At 55.8% G+C, this 18,667-nt stretch overlaps 1 protein-coding gene across 1 annotated transcript in view; it reads left to right on the top strand.

The window, feature by feature from the left end:
- Window positions 1–18,667, top strand: part of SLC38A10 (solute carrier family 38 member 10) — a 29,187-nt gene that overhangs the window by 8,678 nt on the left and 1,842 nt on the right. The window contains exons 7-15 of the mRNA XM_057383214.1: window positions 1,905–2,007; window positions 2,669–2,851; window positions 4,473–4,581; window positions 4,760–4,866; window positions 9,688–9,841; window positions 16,121–16,291; window positions 16,584–17,045; window positions 17,573–17,668; window positions 18,299–18,478. Of these exons, the coding sequence (XP_057239197.1) occupies window positions 1,905–2,007; window positions 2,669–2,851; window positions 4,473–4,581; window positions 4,760–4,866; window positions 9,688–9,841; window positions 16,121–16,291; window positions 16,584–17,045; window positions 17,573–17,668; window positions 18,299–18,478 (1,565 nt within the window). The remainder of the gene's footprint in view (window positions 1–1,904; window positions 2,008–2,668; window positions 2,852–4,472; window positions 4,582–4,759; window positions 4,867–9,687; window positions 9,842–16,120; window positions 16,292–16,583; window positions 17,046–17,572; window positions 17,669–18,298; window positions 18,479–18,667) is intronic.

Consider the following 18,667-nt stretch of genomic DNA (forward strand, 5'->3'; position numbering starts at 1 on the left):
ACGTGAGCTGTACCTGTCTGGCCAGAACCATGACAGCTCTAACCAGGGTAAATCCAGCTCTGGACACAGGAAGGACTGGCCTCCTCTGGAAGGACCATCCTCCTCTGGAAGCCTGGCAGAGCTGGGCTTTCCCCCTGTAGTTCCAGCAAATGGGTCTCGTGCCAACAGTAAATGAATGTGACAGATAAAATTTGCTCAGACTGCTGTGTTTACACCCACTCCAAGATCCAAATCATCATTTCCCACTTACTGGCTCTCTTGGCAGCTCAGATCCTACCCCGGCACGCTCCAGCTTGCTGTTTAATGTCTCCATTACAACTGGCGAAGGGAATTGTGTTCTCTTGCAGCTTTACCTTGTTAACAAATCCTTTTTATTTTTTTTTTCCTTATGGAAGCCACGTTGTACCCAGCACAATTTTCCTGGGAGCTGGAAATGCAGGGGAATGGTTTGGTCTGAATCCCTATGTGTGCACCTAAATATGAGCTCTTTGGCAGCACTTTGGCCAAACCCAACCTAAAGCTGTGTGTTTTTTCCAAACATCAGGAAAATACACTCTCCCCWGCCCAGGCAATATTTCTTTCTATCMTCTTTTTTCCTCTCCAAATGTGGACTTGAAGCCTTCCCTTGAAGGCTGAAGGCCGGGATGTGGTTGGTTGATCTAATGGAGGTGGCTGTGAAGAGGGTAGGGAGAAACCCCAAATGAAGAGATTCCTGGGGAAGCCTGTCCCTTTTCTCGCAGGGAGGAATCCCAAATGAGGAGATTCCCGGGGAAGCCAGTCCCTTTTCTCGCAGGGAGGAATCCCAAATGAGGAGATTCCCACGGAAGCCAGCCCCTTTTCTCGTAGGGAGGAATCCCAAATGGAGCACTTTGGGAAGCCAGTCTCCTCATTCCCAGAGATGAATCCCAAAGGGAGAAATTCCCAGGGAGGAATCCCAAAAGGATAAACTCCCAAGGAAGTCAGTCTCCTCACTCYCAGAGAGGAATCCCAAAAGGATAAACTCCCAAAGAAGTCAGTCTCCTCACTCCCAGAGGGAATCCCAAATGGAGAGGCTCCCAGGGAAGCTGGCCTTGCTGTCTGCCTTGAGTGTCCTGCAGCTGACAGAAGTGTGCTCGGCCTCCTTTGACATTCAGGAATTAAGGGTTAAGGATCTTTGTGCTTGGCTTYAGCCTGACACAATTCCTGGGAATGGCTTCGTTCCCACTGGAGCTGGGGATACCCCTTCCCATCTCCCTGCACACTCCCCCAYTTCTCTCCCATAGCATGATCCCAGGATGTAGCCACCAGAATTAAASTAACAAGAGGTTAATGAGCTGCTGAAACATGCACCTGATGTCAGAAAGGACATTCCCCACGCTCTCCAAGGCTGTAAAACCCCAAATCCCRGGGAATTGGCGCTCCCGGCTTTCTATGAAGTGAGCTGAAGTAGGGCAGGCGCTGCGCTCCCATTTGTTTGTTTAACTTTTCCTTCAGACAGTGGGATGCTCCAACCTTCTTCCCGCTTCTCCTCTGTAAACACTGTGTTGCTTTAATTATCAGCACGGAGAGCTCCAAGAACAATAATCTCCGGCGCTGGGGCTGGCGTGGAGCCACCCGCRGCCCCGGGAACAAACGGTCATTCATTTTGCAACCCTTTCTGAACCCGAATGTTTACATCACACGTTTCGCTCCACGTGGTGGGGTGGGGAGAGMAGGAATATTTTTGCAACACTTAAAAGTTATGAGTGTTCTGAAATCTCTTGGCATTAGMAGTATAAATTGTGGAATAGCAGCGGGTGTTTATGCTCCGGAGGGGGAAGGTGTCAGGGATTCGTTGCTGCTGGGCTGGGGCAGAGAACGGGCTGGGATTGGGGGTTTTCTCTTGTTTTCTGCAGGTTTCCTTAAATATTTTACCCTTTTTACAGTCAGGTCTTGCCTACTTACGACAGCTTGGATGAGCCGTCTGTCAAAATTATGAGCTCCATATTTGCTTCTTCCCTAAACGTGGTCACCACCTTTTACATCACGGTAGGAACTTCCCCTTCTCTTCCCTTGCCAGAAATCTGGAGGGGCCACAGGGATGAGGATTTATCTMCAGCTGGGGCTGGTTTCTGCTTATCTGTATTTGTTCTGACAGATARGTCGTCGTGCTGAAAGCAGGGTTAGGTGGGAGGTGATGAACCCAAGAGCACGGGGGCATTGGGAGAGTGCACATTTTCAGAGYAGGATGTTTCCTTGGATGGAGGCAGAATGGAGACCCAGCTTTTTCTGGGCCCAGCCTGGAGCTGGGGCTGCTGCCCAGAGTTTGGGAGAGCTTTTTCCAGCCTGTTGTGAAGGAAGTTATGCCTCATAAGGCAGCAGTTAATAAAACTGGGTTAATAATTCCTGAGGAGAGCCTCGGCCTGTGAGCCATGCTGCTGCAGGGAATTGTGACAGTGACAATCCATGGGCCTGGCAGSAAGCAGAGTGTGTCCTCCAGGAAAAACCACAGGATTTGGTGAGAAACTGGCTTTTAGGCAGCTCCCACTCTTGATGAATGAGCTGGCTCAGGTTTTRGGGTGCTGGGGCTGCTGGCAGGTCGCCTGTGGAAGTTACCCCACTTGGCTGCTCCAACGAGAGGTCACCGTCCTGTCCCCTCTGTGAGGTGGGAATTGTGAAGTGCTGAGTCCAGCCCTGCTCCCCTCCCCAGGTGGGCTTCTTTGGCTACGTGAGTTACACCGAAGCCATTGCTGGGAATGTCCTGATGAACTTCCCTTCCAACCTGGTGACGGAGATGATCCGAGTGGGATTCATGATGTCGGTGGCAGTGGGGTTCCCRATGATGATCCTGCCGTGCAGACAGGCACTCAACACCCTGCTCTTTGAGCAGCAGGTAAGATCCTGGGGCTGCCTTGGTGTCAGCTTGATTTTTGAAGAGTTTTTGTGGCTCTTTGGTCTTTGACTGGGCCCCAAGCGCGCCTCGGTTCCATGAAGCTCTGGTGATAATGGCATGTGGCAGGTACTCGCTATCCAGAGGTACAAACCCTTAACTCCCATAAAATCCTCAGTGCCCAGGGTGTGGTGTCAGGGCAGCAGGAACCCGTGGCCATTTCTAAATCYTGCTCTGCACAATGGTTAATCCCTGGGACTTGGAGGGTCGTGTCCTCTCCACAGAGGAATTCCGTGGGCTGAAGGACCGCAGTTCCCTGTCTTAATCCCTGCTGCTCCCTGCTCTGCTGGGGATTCCAGCTCTGGCACAGATATGTTACACAGAGCCGAGCTGGTTCTTCCCCTCACAAAGAGGAGAAATGTGCTTTTGGAAGCAGTGGAGCCTCCTCATTTCCTGCTGCTCCAGCTGCCGTCCTTTTGCCGGCCAGCTCATTGAGCTCAAGCTCCCGTTCCCGGCCTCGGAGCCCAGCCCAGCCTCATTTCTTCTTGCTTCCATGTGTGCCTGCTCCCTCCCACTCCCTCATTCTCACCCAGCACCTTTGTCAGCAGCCCTGGAGCAGCCCTTTCCCCTCGGGGTTCAGATGTCCCCTTCCCCCAGCGCCTCGGTGCGGGGGCGGGCGCTGGGATATGGGATATGGGATCCAGCCCTCTCCCACACGTTCCACCTTTCCCAGGGCCAGCTCCTCAGCCAGCCTTTGTGACTGAGGCTGGTCTGTGTGYTGGAGACTGTGAGTCCCTTGTGGCAGTGGCGTGTTCTCCTCTGTGCATTGTGCGCACGGAGCGCGCCGATGGGATTCAGCAAATAACAGTAAGAGATTGTGGGAATGTTCTGAGGCCTTTGTGTATCCSCATAAATAGAAACCTCTTAGGCAGGAAATAAAACTTGAGCAATTTATAGCTCTAAATCYTGCCACTTCTGCCTGTGAGAAGCCCCCGGCTCTTTTCTCACGTCGGGAGGGCCTGAGGATGGGGGCAGACAGTCGGTGAGAGCCAGAGGGTGCAGAGGAGGAAGCGCTGGAAACACTTGGGAACGCTTTGGATCTCGCCTGGGCTCAGCTCGTGCCTGGCTGGGCTCTGAAGGTGTCACTTTGGCTTCCTCTGCCGTCTGTGCAGCAGCAGAGCYGGGACCCACCGGGTCTGCAGGGCACACTGCCTTCCACACTTCCCACTCRRGGGRTGGGATGAGATGGGATGRGAGGCAGAGGGCCTCTGGAATTCCTCCAGCAGCTGCCCAGCGGTGCCCACCCTCCCCTGCCACCTCCCTGGGGTGTCCTCCCTGTTGGAGGAGCTGCTCCTGGGGCGTAGCGTGGTGGGAAAGGTTCTGCTCCTGGAGCTGTTGGGGAACATCTCTCCCTAGCAAAGCCAGAGCTCTGTGATTTCTCCCTCTTGCCCTGGGCCTTGGGCTGCTCTCTGAGTCCCTGCACAGGAACAGGGGCACAGCTGAGGGGATCACATTAGGGGTGGGCTGGAGCTGCTGGGAGCATTGCTGAGGGAGTGCTGAGGGGCTGGGGACTGTGATGCAGGAGCTAAACTCCTCTCCCTCTGCACCCCTCCCCTCCCAGCAGAAGGACGGCACCTTCGCTGCCGGGGGCTACATGCCCCCGCTCCGCTTCAAAGCCCTGACRTTGGCTGTTGTGTTTGGAACCATGGTCGGAGGCATCATGATCCCAAATGGTGAGTGAGGAGCTGGGAACAAGGGCTGRCTGCTTTCTCTGGTCTCTGGTATTTGTTTTCCTGGCTGGGGTGATCAGACTCGCACCCCATCCTGCCCAGGGGCTCTGGCAGCCGTCCCGTGCTGCTGCTCTGGCACTCCTGGTAAAGACCTTTKCTGACTTTTCCTCTTCTTCCCCAGTGGAAACAGTCCTGGGCCTGACAGGTGCGACCATGGGAAGCCTCATTTGTTTCATCTGCCCAGCTCTTATTTACAAGAAGATCCACAAGAATGCGCTTTGTTCACAGGTCAGTGCTGATGCTGCTTGACATCCCCCTGAGCCCTCTGCAGAGCCTGGGAACGTGCTTCATTTGGCTGCAGCAGAGAAACTGCTCAGCACCTCCTCSAGCCTCCCCCTCCAGTCTGCCCAGTACAGGTGGGAGCTGTTCTGGGTGGGTGTCCATCATTTAGGGACACAGACAGTGGCAGAGGTGCTGGCCCAAGCTCTTTTTGTCCCTCCAGCASCAAGTGAAACAGCAATTCCATGCAAAAAACGCTGCTTCCAGTTCTCCTCCTGGTGGAATTCAGGTTTTGGATCCTCAGAACAGGAAATCCAGGCAGCCTGTAAAACCTTAAAGCCTCACATCCCGACCTGCCCGGGCTGGGTAAAACAAACAGGGCTCCACGATGTGGTTTGTGCTGCCGACCCTCAGCTTTCTGCCCTCAACCAAAATAATAGTAAAAGGGAACACACACATAGAGGTGTTGCTTCAGGAGTTGATTTTCTAAGGGATTGGGGTCGTTCACAGGCTGTTGGAAGTTTAACTTCACCTTTTGCTCCAGTCTGAATTGGCCTCCTCRGGGACTGAAACAAAGTGGCTCTTTGCTGGGCTTGATCTCTCTGCTCCTGCAAATACCGTGGGCTGAAATTAACAGGTTTTGGGATTTTTTTCTAACAATCATTTAATCCACTGCCTTTTTCACTGGCCTCTATCCTAAAATTCTCAATCAGGACAGTGCTGGGCTGGGAATAAGGTTTTGGGCACAGTGCGGAGTCAGCAGGGGTGAGCAGCACGTTTTTGTGGGGCCCGCAGAACTGGTGGCTTGTTCTGTGCTTAATGACTTGTGGCTTTGCAAACCTATGTGAATTTTTTAAGCAGGGTGTGTTTTTTTTCTTCCCTGTGCTTTCCCTGACACAAGGAAATAGTCCAACTTTCCAGCTTTCACTCTGAATTCTGACACTTAGCTCCGAACTTCTTTGAGTGAAACCCTGAGCAGGAGTCTGAATGCCAGCCTGGGTTTTTCAGGGAAACAAAGAGCACTTTCAAGAATTGCTTTCTATTCCAGCTGAGCCCGAGTGTTTCCCTGCAGTGCCTCGAGGCTGCACTCAGGACAGGCTGAGCTCTCAGCCTGGCTGCTTGGGGTGGGACACTGGGGCCTCACAATGCCTGACCCCAAACGTGGTCACGAGGCTGAGGGAGATGTTTGTCCTGCAGAAATCCCCACAAAGGAGGAAGGGCTTATCTAAAGCATCAGGCCCCGGGTTACCTCTGGAGGGGCTGGCAGCGAGCTGTCCAGCTTTCCCTGAGTGATCCATTGCCTGTCAGGTTTGCATTCCTGCTCGGAGCAAGGACACACCTGCCCGCCGGAGCCTGAGCCGGGCTGCTCAGCACCTCCCTGCCCCCACAGCCCATCCTCTCCTTCTCCCTCCAGCTCTTTGCAAAGGCTCATTTATTCTTTCCCTGGAGCTCTGTCTTTGGTCTCCTCCTTCATTCCTGCTCTCCTTTGATCAGGTGCTCCACTCCATCAAAGTCTGCTCCTAAGGAAGGTGCTGGGTGGGGGGAGAGGAGCCAGCCCTGGGCACAGCTGTCCTTCCCTGCCTGTCCCTGTCCAAACAATCTTCATGGATGTTCTTCCTCCTTCCTCCATCAGCTTTGGCCTCTTCAGAGCAGCAGACCTCAGCGCCAGCTTTTGCACTTCTCTGGGTTATCTTGGCTCTTGTGCTGCTGAGAACTGGCTGCTTTTATCGGGCCACTCTGGCACCCAGCAGCGTCCGGTGTCGGGCAGGTGCTGACATGGAAGGGCAGGTTTTTATAGGAAATGGTGCAAACTGAGGCTATGAAACAGGGATTTTGCACTGGAAGTAGTGAAGAGGGTTTGAGGAGGGGGAGGGAACTGGACAGATGTTTGCTGGCCGGCAAAGAGGTTCTGCTGGGGAAAAATGAATGGTTGGAGCCGCTGCTCAGCCGAGCTGGGGTGGGAGTGCCCTGGTTGGAAGGGTTGGGTTGGAAAGGCAGGTCCCAGAGCAGTTTAAAAGCCCAGAGTCAGGCACACAGCGCTGTGAGTGAAGCAGGGAGAGTGTTCCCTTTCTTGTGGTTAAGCATCTGTTCCTGTAAAGGTCCGTGTCCCGCTGCTCCCCGGGAGCCCCGGCTTTGGCAGAGCCGCCAAAGGGCGTGCRGGGGGCTGTGAGCAGAGTGTGGAGCTGCCAACAGGAAGGTGTTGCCTTCCAGTGTTGACACAAGCTTGTCCGAGAGGCCCCTCCTAGGGAGGCCRCAGTTGCTGCTGTCCCAGCTGGGGAAGAGGAGCTGCCGGAGGTCAGGACGTGACCCCTCAGCTCGCTCCTGTGCGGGTGGAAAAGAGATTCCCTCTGTCCTTCCCTGGCAGCGCAGGGGCCAGAACAGCTTTTCCACCAGCACAGCACATCCAGGGGTACAGCCCCCCAAACACAGCATCTCCGAGGAGGGAGCTGGTGCTGAGCGGGGCTCTGCATTCCTTCACCATGACTCTGTCCCTCGGAACGCTCCGTGTCCAGGAGGATGAGGATGGCGTCACGTCATCCACACAAATGCAGCGTGTTTGCTTCCCGTGGCTGCAGGAGAAGGGCTGAGCTAATGGCTCTGCTGTGCAGGGCTGGAGTCATCATCTTCTGGGAGGAAGGAGGGCCGAGGGAGCGTGACCGGCCGAGGAAATGGCCACGTAAACTTCCTCTGGTGAATTCCCGTCCGTGCTCAGAGCGTGGCTCCCGGGAGACAGGTCCTGGCCGTGCTGAGCTGCCCCAGAGCTCTCCACAGCCTCTGGCCATGTCTGTGCTGAGAGAGACTTCTGGAGAAGGGTCTGCAATCAGGGTCTGGGGGAGATCATTGCCGTGGCACCAGGCAATGGCTCTGAAGTGCCCTGTGGTGCTGAGCCTCCCCTTGCTCCAGGTCTCTGCATGCTCTGGGGGTTCTTTTCTGCCTGGTTGGGTTCCTTGAGCCCCCAAGTCCTTGCAGTCCTCATTCCCATTCCTTCGATTGCCTTGGTGGTCCCCTGAGCACCAACCGCCTGCTTTTCCATGCCATCAGCATCTCCATGGGATTAAACCAAATGGTGGACCTCTTTATCCTGGTCTCCAGTTGGGGAGGGGGTGCTGGGGGCGGCTCAGGGCAGCCCAGCCTGTCTCCAACTGCCACGTGTGCCCGTACCCGCTGCTCCGGGAGCTCGCAGCTGAACTCCAAATGTGCAGCAATCAAAGGGGTTTCAATCCGAGGCATTTGAGCCCCTGGTTCCCCACTAAGATAAGAAACAACAAAAATCCTTTTAAAGCATTTAATATTTTCAGCCATTTCCTACAGTTCCCTCCTCTCCCACGTTGCTCCTGGTTCCTGTGGCACCAGAATAGATCCTCTTTGTGGAAACGCTCTTCCTCTCTGCTGTTGTTTCTGGAAGGTGCCAGAACAGCCTCCCAGGCACAAAATGCATTTGTGCCGGGGCTGTGGATTGTGGGAGGGGAGGAAGTGGAGCAGCTCGAGCCCAGGGCAGCAGTGCAGGACCTGCTGACTCGGCGTTTGCCCGGGGGGGTGGATGGCAGGATATCTGCTCTTTGTGCACCCCGGGCAAGGCAGGCAGCACATTCTGCTCCTGTTTCCTCTGCAGCAGCTCTAAGGTCTGGCCTTTGCTCCCTGGCCACGCTGCCCCTGCTCCAGAGCTGCTCCACGTCCCGCCAGCCTTTTCCTTGCGAAGGCGTCGGGCTGTCTGCGGGGTGTGCTGGGAATGGGCCCTCGGGGGTCTCCTGGGCCCGGCTCTGACCACTCTGCTCTGTGTTTCTGGGCGATCTCCCTCAGCACAGGGCAGTGAGGAAAGCATCAGCCCCTCCTCCCTCTCTGGAAGTGCCAATGTTTTAATTCCTCCTTCCAATTTCACCTCTCCCCTTGATTTGCAGTTTTCTGGCAGCTTCCAGTGCTCCCTGTGGCCATTCCTGGTTTTCCCCATGCTGAGAAGATGCTTCTTGTTGTGCTTTYTGTGAATTGGGATGTAAATGCTGCACGATGAGGATTTGGGGGRAAGAGGAYRAGTTCATRGGATCATGATTTKGGCTGGGAGGGACCTTAAAGCYTATCCAGTTCCACCTCCTGCCRTGGCCAGGGTTGCTCCAAGTGCCACCCAACCCTTCCTATGACTCATGTGGCATTAGATCCTTTTAGATCAATTTGTCATCACATAACAAGCTGTAAAAATTCTTTTGCTGCTCATCACTTTCTCCTTTTTGAGGTAGAGAAATTCCAAGAGCCCTTCCCTTCACAGGATCTAGATTCCATACTTCTATTTTTATCCTGTTTGATCCTAGCTTTCTGGAAATCAGRGAGTCACTTCTCAGCAGCTTCTTGAGCCCTGGAGCAGGACCTGTGTGTGGACATGTTACTCTTGCCTTCAGACCCAAGGATTTTTATGCAGCTTCCTGGAATCTTTGGGGGCTGTAACCAGGCTGGGCTCCTCTGTGCTCAGCCAGACCCGATTTTGTGGAATTCTCATGYTGGGAATACCAGGGAATGAATCTTAGCAGTGGGATTTGTGTGTCACATGCCTTTTCCTATCCCTGTGTCCTGTCCACTCACTTTTGAGCCCTTCCARTGCAGGAGCCACCTTTTTAACAGCWTCCAGCCTCCAGAATTCCCATTCCCATGGCTCTGCACCCAAATACGAACCTCAGCCAGGAGCAGCTGGTTTTCCTGTTTCTCTCTGACATTTCTCTCCTCTCTCTGGCATGTATTACTGTGCTGAGCTTGGAATTTCATGGAGGCAGTGTGGGAATGTTGTGGGGAGCAGTCCCCTTGGTTTTCCTGTTCTAACTGTCCCTCTGGCACTTTGTGCAGATTATCCTGTGGATTGGGCTGGGAATGCTGGTGATCAGCACCTACACCACCCTGTCTGCCACCGAGGACACCCCTGTGAAGACAGAAGCAGTGGGCTTGGAGCACCTGGACAGAGAGGAGAACAGAATTGACCAGGATTTGGTTAAACTTCCAGGTAGGTGCTTGCAGCAGTTGGATTTCCCACCCCTATTCCCATCTTCACCTCTTAAAAAGAAGGAAAAGAGGTTGTTTTTTTTTAAGTGTGGCGGAAGCAGGGTCATTTCCAGGCAGCTCTGTGCATCTTCACAACTTCCTGTGGCCTTTTCCCATGAAAAGCTATGCTTTTGCCTGCTGGAAAAGCCCACTGTGACCTCCAATGGTACTTTGTGGGAGTTGTTTATTTGGGAAGAGAAAGGTGGGGAGCAGGGATTCCTGTTTGGGATGAGCACAGCACCCACCTGGCCCAGCAGGGCTGTCCTCCCCCTCTGCCAGCCCAAGGACCAGCCATCCATCACCCTCAAAGGTACCGAAATTTATGGGAACTGCCTCTTTTTTTGGTGCCGAGGATATAAATTTGGCCTCTGCTTTCACCCTGACAAAGCCTGTGATTATGCCTCAGCTTTGTTTACTGGTTCCTGTTATTTATTATTTGTTTGCTGGGGCTGCTGATGGAATTAYGGCCTCTCCTCCCTTTCCCAGCTGCTCCGGAGCGAGGCCGTGGTGTGCAGGTGCCTCCTGACCCCTCGGCCCTGCCGCGTCCTGTTCCTTCGCTTCACTTTTGTTTCCTTCTGCTCCTGCGGGGTTTTTTTTTTTTGGTTTTTTTTTTGTTCTTTGGGAGGCCTTGAAATATCCTCACGGAGATTGAGAGCGGAAGGGAGAAAGGGGCTGGCTCTTCTGGAGATTATCCTCCCTCCTGGTTCTTGGCCRGGTTCCTGCCCGGCAGCTTGGAGTGTCTCCCACACCGGTGCTGCTGCCGATAACATTCACTCTGGGCTTGCTCCGTGGTGGAGTTTACTTGTGGTTTGCTCGTGGCTTACTCAAGGTTGCGTGTGCCTTCCCAGGCACGCAGATGCCGSTGAACTCCGAGCAAAAGAGGCTCCCAATCCCTTAATGGAGCCCTCAGCAGGGCCGGGAGGAGGGATGYGATTGAATTCTTCCATCTTGGTTAATTTTGGAGCAGTAATGGCCAAAGAACAGCTGCTCCTTTCAGGAGGAATCACTAATGACACGTGTTCTGACTGGGAAAATAAAAAATCCCATAAAGCACGGTGTCCGCTGGAGTTTGCTGAATCTTCGGGGTGGCAGAGCGGGATGCCAGGCTCTGATCATCCGAGCAATCCCAGAGCCAGCCAGAGCAGCTCYGAGTGCTGCTGGATGAAATAATCCCACCCGGGAGGAAGGCGGGTTTAGTGCTCCCGGGTCATAAACTTCCCAGGGAGGGGCTGCTCCAGGGAAAAGCTCAGCTGTCCCCTGAGGTCCCTTTGGCAGTGGGGCTCCATCCTGGGGAGCAGGAACGGAGATGGAGCCGGCAGAAAAGGGCGATGAAGACCGGTAGGGTGGACGTGGGGCTGCCCCGGGAGAGCCGGCKCTGCGATTCCTTGGATCTGTGCCTCGCTGTGCCTCTGCAGGATGTCGGCTTGACTAGCAATGAGAGGCRTTAAATGGTGCCCTTCATCCCCCCCGCGGCTCCCCCTCGTCCTCACCCGCCTTGTTTTGCAGAGCGGAGCCGGCGCCTGGAGCAGCAGCTGCATCCTGTGGTTCCAGGGGCGCAGGATGCGGGCTGGGCTGCCCCCGGCACCTGGGTGCCCTCCGGATGGGCTCTGTTCTGCTCCGGGGCTTGGGTATGATCTCAGGCTGCTCCCTGGGCACTCTGCTGGGTGCTGGATGCCTCATGCCCTTCCCTGGCTGCAGGGTGCTGCTCCAGGCTCCTCTCCGGGGTGGATGCTGCCTCCAGAATCCTTCTCCCAGGCACAGGTGCCTCTGGCTGCTCCGTGCCCTTTCCCGTGCTGCCCCATGCAAGGCAAACCTCAGGGCCTTTCCCCAGCTCTGCCTTCCCCGCCTGCCTCCTGCCTGTCAGCGTGTGAGAGGAGTTTTATTGGCCTCTTTGATGTTGCGGAGCCCAGAACTGGAGAGACTTTCATTAAAGCCCTGCCCCGTGGGCCCGGGGATTATGAATATTAGAACATTGGCCTTTTATGTGAACACGTATTGACCAGCGGCCTCGGAATCGTGTTTTTCCTAACGACACCCCAGTGCCCATTACAGCCCCAGCCTGTGGTGCTGGAGGTTTTACTGTCAGCAGCTCTTCGGGAAAGGGATAAAACCCCTTCCAGCCCCGTCCTGCCGCGGCTGCGCCTCCGTTAAAAGGTTGCTAAGCTGCCTCTGAAAGCTCAGGAAGGCAATTATCCATTTAAAAAAAAAAAAAAAGAAAAAAGCTAATTAGGCAATTTCTCTCCGTATTTAAAGCACCCTCGAGGGTCTCGGGGGGATTAAGATTTTGTAATATTTTTCAGCTCCTTACTTGATCGTTGCTGCTTCGTCTTCTCCCTGGCATTGTGCAATGTTGGGTAACAAAGCCCTGATTCAGGCTCCTTGTGCAAGAGCCCTTTTCCTGGTGTGCTGGGCACCTCGCTCTGGCCATCCCGCTGTCCTGTGGATTGGGGTTATGTCATGTGGATCGGGGCAAAATTTGAGGTTGTTTGGAGTGTAGATGCATTTTACATCCCTCAATCAATGTGCTTGCCATCCAAAAACCAACCTGCCCGAGCCAGGCTGTGTCCCTGCCGGCATTCCCAGTTGGAGCAGCCCCTGAGATGTGTGGAACGTGGCTCCTGCATCCTGCTTAGCTGCAGGAACAGCTTGGCTCCGCAGCGGCTCTCCCTGGTGCTTTGTGCGAGTGAGCTTTTAATAGTGCCTGTGACACAGAAAAGGAACCAGCAGCCTCTGGTAATTTGGGTTGGTTTTTACTGCTGGTGCGTCAGGAGACAACTGTGAACTAATTTCAGGGATGCCATTCCATAACCTTGTGAAATCTGGACCCGTTCCGGGGGGAGGGAGGGCTCCYGGAGGCRCAGCTGGGCCGGGGGCTCCCCGGGGAGGGTCTGTCCCTGCCCTGCCCTGGGTGGGGGCTGCTCGGCACGTCCCAGGGCAGCGTTTGCCCCCAACCCTCTGCCCTGCTTGTTGGGCTCAGTTTTCCTTGGCACGAGCTCCTGGATCTTGCTCCATATCGTGCGATGAAGGAGTTTAAGCAGATGTGGAGCTGGGCTGGCACGAGCGTGTCCCGTGTCCCTGGTCAGCCCTGGGGTGATGCTCYGGGGTGGGTGGCGTGTCCCAAAGCTCCCTGTGCTGTCCCTAAAGCTCCCCCAGACTGGRGGCAAGCACAGCAGAGCCCATCCCRCTGCCTCTGCCCAGGARTGGGGGCACATTTCGGCTCCAAGAGGCTRGAAAAGCATGTGAGGAGGGATTTAGTGCCTGCCTGGGACCATTGCAACGATCYGAACCAGGAGCAGGGGGAGAAGGGAAGCTTTTAGGTTGCTAATCATGAAATTTTATGGCAGCCTGGAGAGGCTGTTGGCAAACCACAACACACCCAGGCACGCACACACACAAATCAGCTGCAGGACGCCCCRGCTTCCCCTCGTGCGAGCAGAGCTGCTGGAGAGCCGGGGGGTCAGAGCGAACCCTCCCGGTGCTGCCTCACGCCCCGGCCTCTCCTTGGGAGCCAAAAAGCTTTTACAGCCTCTCAGGCCTTGCCTGTAAAGTCCAAGGCCGCTCATAAAACATGACGAGGCGCAGCGTTACTGGAAGAYGCTCCAAAGGGACCTGGAGGGCAASAAGACAGGCAGAGCCTGAGCAAAACCGTTCCCTGCAAAGCACCCGGAGCCCCGGATGGATTTCCAGGCAGCCTGAGAGGTTGTTAATTCACGCCCTGATGATGAACTTAATTTTGTCTCCCGCTGAGCTAATGACGGCTTAGAGGCAGCTTGGCCTTATTGCGGCGTGGAGACTTTTGGGTTTGTGTTTTGTTTGTGTTTTGGGCTTTTCCTGCATTGTTTGCARAGCGGGGAACGTGCCTCTGCCTGATTTATGGTGGAAGCTGCCAGGGACACTCCCAAGCATAGCAGGGCCTCCCCCGGCCCCTCGGGCTGCCCTGGGCCCGCGGGGGGTTCACCTGCTGCTCTGGGCAGGGGGCTGCTGCCTTTAACTCCTCCGGTTCTGGAAGCTTCTCCCCTTCTTCCTTCGTATTTCCTGCCCTCTTTATTTCCCCTCGCACATCATCTTGCTCRTCCTTCCCCTCTGCTGTGGGAATGGGAACAGCCCTGCCCRTGTTGGGCTTCTCTGGATCCTCCGRTCCTCTCCRGCCGGAGCCATCTCCCGCCTCCACGAACCAATTAATGACAAACTTTCCTCCAACAGAGTAAATAATTTSTTGCATTGAGTCCAGGACTGAGCTGGGAACATCCGCAGCCGTGCCGAGTGCTCCCCTCCCCGGCCTCGGCCTCCCGCTTCCCAGGGCCCCCAGCCAGGGCTGGGCACTGGTTCCTGCAGCCCAGTTTTTCCTGAAAAGGAGGAGTGTCCTGCCCTGACTTGCTGAACCCTGGGAAGTCCCTTAATGGACAAGGGGACCCTTGGGTACTAGACTTGAGTTTCTCAGAAAATCCAAGTCCTTTTCCCCTCCCACCATCATTCCCGAAGCGAAGGAACGTGGAAAGGCAGCCAGCCCCACGCACGTCCCTCCTCTGGGTGTGGAGCTCCAGGCTGGACTCCGGGTTTCTGCAGAGGCTCAAGGTCCTGCTGGCACAGATCCCTCTGGGCCAGGAGTTTGTACTTAATTTTTTGGGAATTTTTTTTGTTTCCCCCCCAACTCGGGCAAGGCCCACGCAGCTGAAGTTGTGGCAATCCCTTCTTTCCCATGAGTTCATCTCGTAATAAATCGCACCAGCCCTGTGGAGGGGGAGGAGAAAATGGAAAGATGTTTATAGAATTAATTCCCCAAAGGAAATCACACGGGGGAGGGYGAAGGGGGGAAGAGTTGGGAATTTTTTTTTTTTGTTACAGAAGATAGATTTTTTTTTTAAGAGTTCGTTGGTTGGAAAAAAATCTGCAGAACAACTTCACTGCTGGGAAACAATTCAATTTCCTTCTCTGCTGCTCTCCAAAGGAAGAGTTCACTCCCTGTGTGGGTTTTCTGCCACACTGGGGGTGGAAAGACCCTTCCCATCCTATGGAATGTGCCAGAGATTCCATGTGGAATATGCTGTTGTACCAGTGCTGAATATAGCAACTGGTTTGACTGGGATGTGTCTTCTGAAAACATTCCGTCTCTTTGAGGGCAAGATGGGGGAGTCCCCCATCTCCCTYAGGAGTTTCCCCTAATTAATCCCTGTTTAATCCCCCTCCTCAAAACTTCTKCGGGAAAAGGAAACYTCCCCCATCCCTCCTCTGAGAGGCRTCCRAAAGGCTGTGGGAACTAAAAGAAAAAATAAAGGAGGTTTTGAGGTGTTTTACCGCAAACAGCAGAGGTTGGTGGGGTGGGTGGGCTGGACCCCAGCTCAGGTTCTGCTGTTGGGGGTTCAGGGGCTGGATCCCAACTCGGTCTGTCCCAGTGCAGGAGGATCCGGGGCTGGATTGCAGCTCGGTCTCTGCTGGAGCCAGGGGTCCGCGGCAGGGAGCCGGGGGGATGCTACCATCTGGTGGCACTGGCTCGCAGCGGCAGCCGCCTCCATCCCGCCTCCATCCTGCCTCCATCCCGGCTCCATCCCGGCTCCATCCCGCCTCCATCCCGGCTCCATCCCGGCTCCATCCCCGCCTCCATCCTGGCTCCATCCCGACTCCATCCCATCTCCATCCCGGTTCCATCCTGGCTCTATCCCTGGCTCCATCCCTGGCTCCATCCCATCTCCATCCCCAGCTCCATCCCGGCTCCATCCCGCCTCCATCCCCACTCCATCCCAGCTCCATCCCAGCTCCATCCCAGCTCCATCCCGCCTCCATCCCGGCTCCATCCCTGCCTCCATCCCGGCTCCATCCCATCTCCATCCCTGCTCCATCCCATCTCCATCCCTGCTCCATCCCCGCTCTATCCCCGCCTCCATCCCGGCTCCATCCCGGCTCTGTCCCCAGCTCCATCCCAGCTCCATCCCGGCTCCATCCCATCTCCATCCCCAGCTCCATCCCATCTCCATCCCTGCCTCCATCCCGGCTCCATCCCATCTCCATCCCGGCTCCATCCCCGCCTCCATCCCCAGCTCCATCCCCGCCTCCATCCCTGCTGGCAGCTCCATAAAATCCAACTTCAGGGAAAACAATCAGCTGACCCCGGAACAAAAACCCTCTCAGCCCCACTGTGCTAAGGGTGGAGCGACACCCGGCTGGGCTGGGTGGGTGAAGGGGGTTGGGACACAGCGACTCCTGGATCCCACACCTTATCCCTGTCCCCATCCTGTGTTTGCAGAGCAGAACCCAGTGGTGGAGGAGCCCGAGGATGAYCGTGATAAACCCAAAGTGCCAGAGGAGAAGGAGGAGATGGAGCAGCCACAGATCAAGGTGCCCATGCAGGTGCCCAAGAGGGAGGAGGAGAGAGGAAAGGTRGAGGAGAAAGTGCAGCTGGACCGTCCTGATCAAGGTACCGATGATCCCAGGAGAGTGAGAGCCAGGGTGGGAGCTGGAGGTGTGTGTTGTGGGACTCTGAGATACAGATCCTGAGCTCTGCTCCTTACTCTTCTCCCTCAGTCYGCCTCCGTGGTGGAATTGATGGGTTGAAGGTGATTTAATGTTTGATGCTCTGGAGGCTCGTTGGGAACGTGGACTCTGCATGAGGGAGGGACAAGGGCAGCATGGAGCTGAGTGTACTGGGTGTACTGGGTGTACTGGGAGCACTGGGAGCCCGCTGCCTCTGACCCTGCCTGTCCACCCAGGGATTGCCCTGCCTGTGGGGGAAGCTCATCGCCACGAGCCCCCAGTCCCACACGACGAGGTGGTGGTGGACATGGGGCGGGAGCGGGAGGAATCCAGCGAGAACAAAGCAGCTCCTGGAGGAGCCAGCGACCGACTGCTGGAGGAGCCGGCTGGGCTGAAGCCACAGAAGGAGGCACTGGGCCCAAAACAAGGGAAGGAAGTGGCTGCTGAGGACCAGCAGCAGGGAGGGACTGCTGGCCCTGTCCCGAATGTGGAGAAGGCCCCGGAGGCAGCGGTGCAGCGGGATGGAAGGCCGCCCTACAAGGAGCTGGAGCCAGGAAAAGCCAAGCTGGAATCCAAGGCACAGGCGGCCGTGCTGGATGGTGACACTGCCGAGGCTTCTGACCGGGACAAATCACAGCTCCAGCTCCCCAGGAAAGCAGAGGAGGCTGGAAAGYCCATGGAGAAGGATGCAGAGCCTGGTAAGCTCCTTCCACAGCAGCTCATGTGAGGAAATCCTCTGGGCCTGTAATTGCCCTGGAGACGGGACAATTTGGTCATTCCCATCTCCAGCCCAGTGCTTCCTTTTAACTCCACGAGTGCAGCACGTGAGTGTGCACAGCCCCTCCGGCAGCTGCTGGGAGAGGAGGAATCTGGTGGCTTTGACAGCTACTGCAAGAGCTGTCAAACAGTTGTTCGCTCCCCGCCGAAATGTCAGGTGCCGTGCTGTTCCTGCACGGCTCCCAAATCACCGGGGACACGGAGCCGGGAGATCTTGACAGGGAACACATTGCCAAGTGCCCGTCTAAAAGCCAGTTAGAGCTGTTCTTGCATGTTAATTGGCCGAGGTAGTTAGTGCTGGCTCGCTGCCACCAGGCATGGGATTGTTAAATATTGGGTTTATTGCTTCCCTCGCAGCCGTCGGGTTGGATACAAACGGTGCCGGGACAACGCGGAGGCGTTTTAGGGAACATCTGCACTGACAGCAAAGCTCTGTCGTCCTTTGCAGGTGAAAAGCAGGAGCTGCCCCTCCCGGAGAGAGCGGAACTGCTGGAGAACCAGAAAACCGAGGAGAAACAGGAGAAGGCAGCGACCAAGCTGGGGGGTGAGCGTGAGTCCCCAGGGCATGTGGGGACAGGGGCACCCAGATCCCCCAGGATTGTTGTGTGTGGGAGAACGGTGTCTTGAGGCCACAGTCCCTGTCGYCATRGCAGCAGGCAGTGCCTGTTCCACCWCKGGCACATCTGGCAGGGTCGCTCAGGGACCTGAGTCATGCTGGCACCTGAGCCCGGCTGCTCCTTGGTGTCAGAGCCCTGGGAAGAGGGAGACTAGAAGGGGTGAAACCGCTCTGGCAGCACGGTGGGAGGGGCGTGRGCAGGGGCACACGGGGACACCTGAGCACGTCACAGGGAAAAGCCCTGTCTGCTTCTTCCCCTCAAGGCCCTGGCTGCTCTGTCCCTGGAGTGTCAGAGCTGGAGCAGCAAAGCCCTTCCTTAGTCTGAACTCCTCCTTCCAACCTCTGCCTGGCAAGGGGATGTTGGAGCCTGAGCTTGTGTGCAGGTTCCYTGCTCTCATCCCATCCTCTTCCAGCTTCCCTCTCTCTCTCCTGGCAGAGTTTGTGGAGTCAGATCTTCTGCCAAGGAGAGCCCCTGCAGCCCATCCAGCTCCGAGACACGGTTTCCAAGGYTTTGGGTCACAGAGGTTTTATTTCCCTTCTCTTTTTCCCCTTTTCCAGAAGCAGGGCCAGCAAAACTGCTGGACCACAATGTGCTGCTGCAGGTGATCAAGGAGCAGCAGGTGCAGCACAAGCAGCTGCTGGATCAGCAGGCAAAGCTGCTGGCGGTGATCGAGGAGCAGCACAAGGAGATCCACCAGCAGCGACAGGAGGAGGGGGCAGAGGAGAAGCCAAAGCCAGGTAAGAACATGGCCAGGSAGCAAGGCCACTCCATGGGGGCTCGTGGCTCAGAGCAGCTCTAAAACCAGGCTGGGAAAGATTTGAGTTCCTTTGGCACATGGCAGAGTCCACTGCARAGCCATTTCTGGCTTTAGGTGGGGATCCAGCCCCGAGCACAGGGATAACGCCCCACGGCTCTGCTCATCCTCC

The sequence above is a fragment of the Malurus melanocephalus genome, unplaced genomic scaffold (genome assembly GCF_030028575.1).
Source record: "Malurus melanocephalus ecotype Western Australia unplaced genomic scaffold, MMel_1.1 scaffold_616, whole genome shotgun sequence".
Taxonomy (NCBI): Eukaryota; Metazoa; Chordata; class Aves; order Passeriformes; family Maluridae; genus Malurus; species Malurus melanocephalus.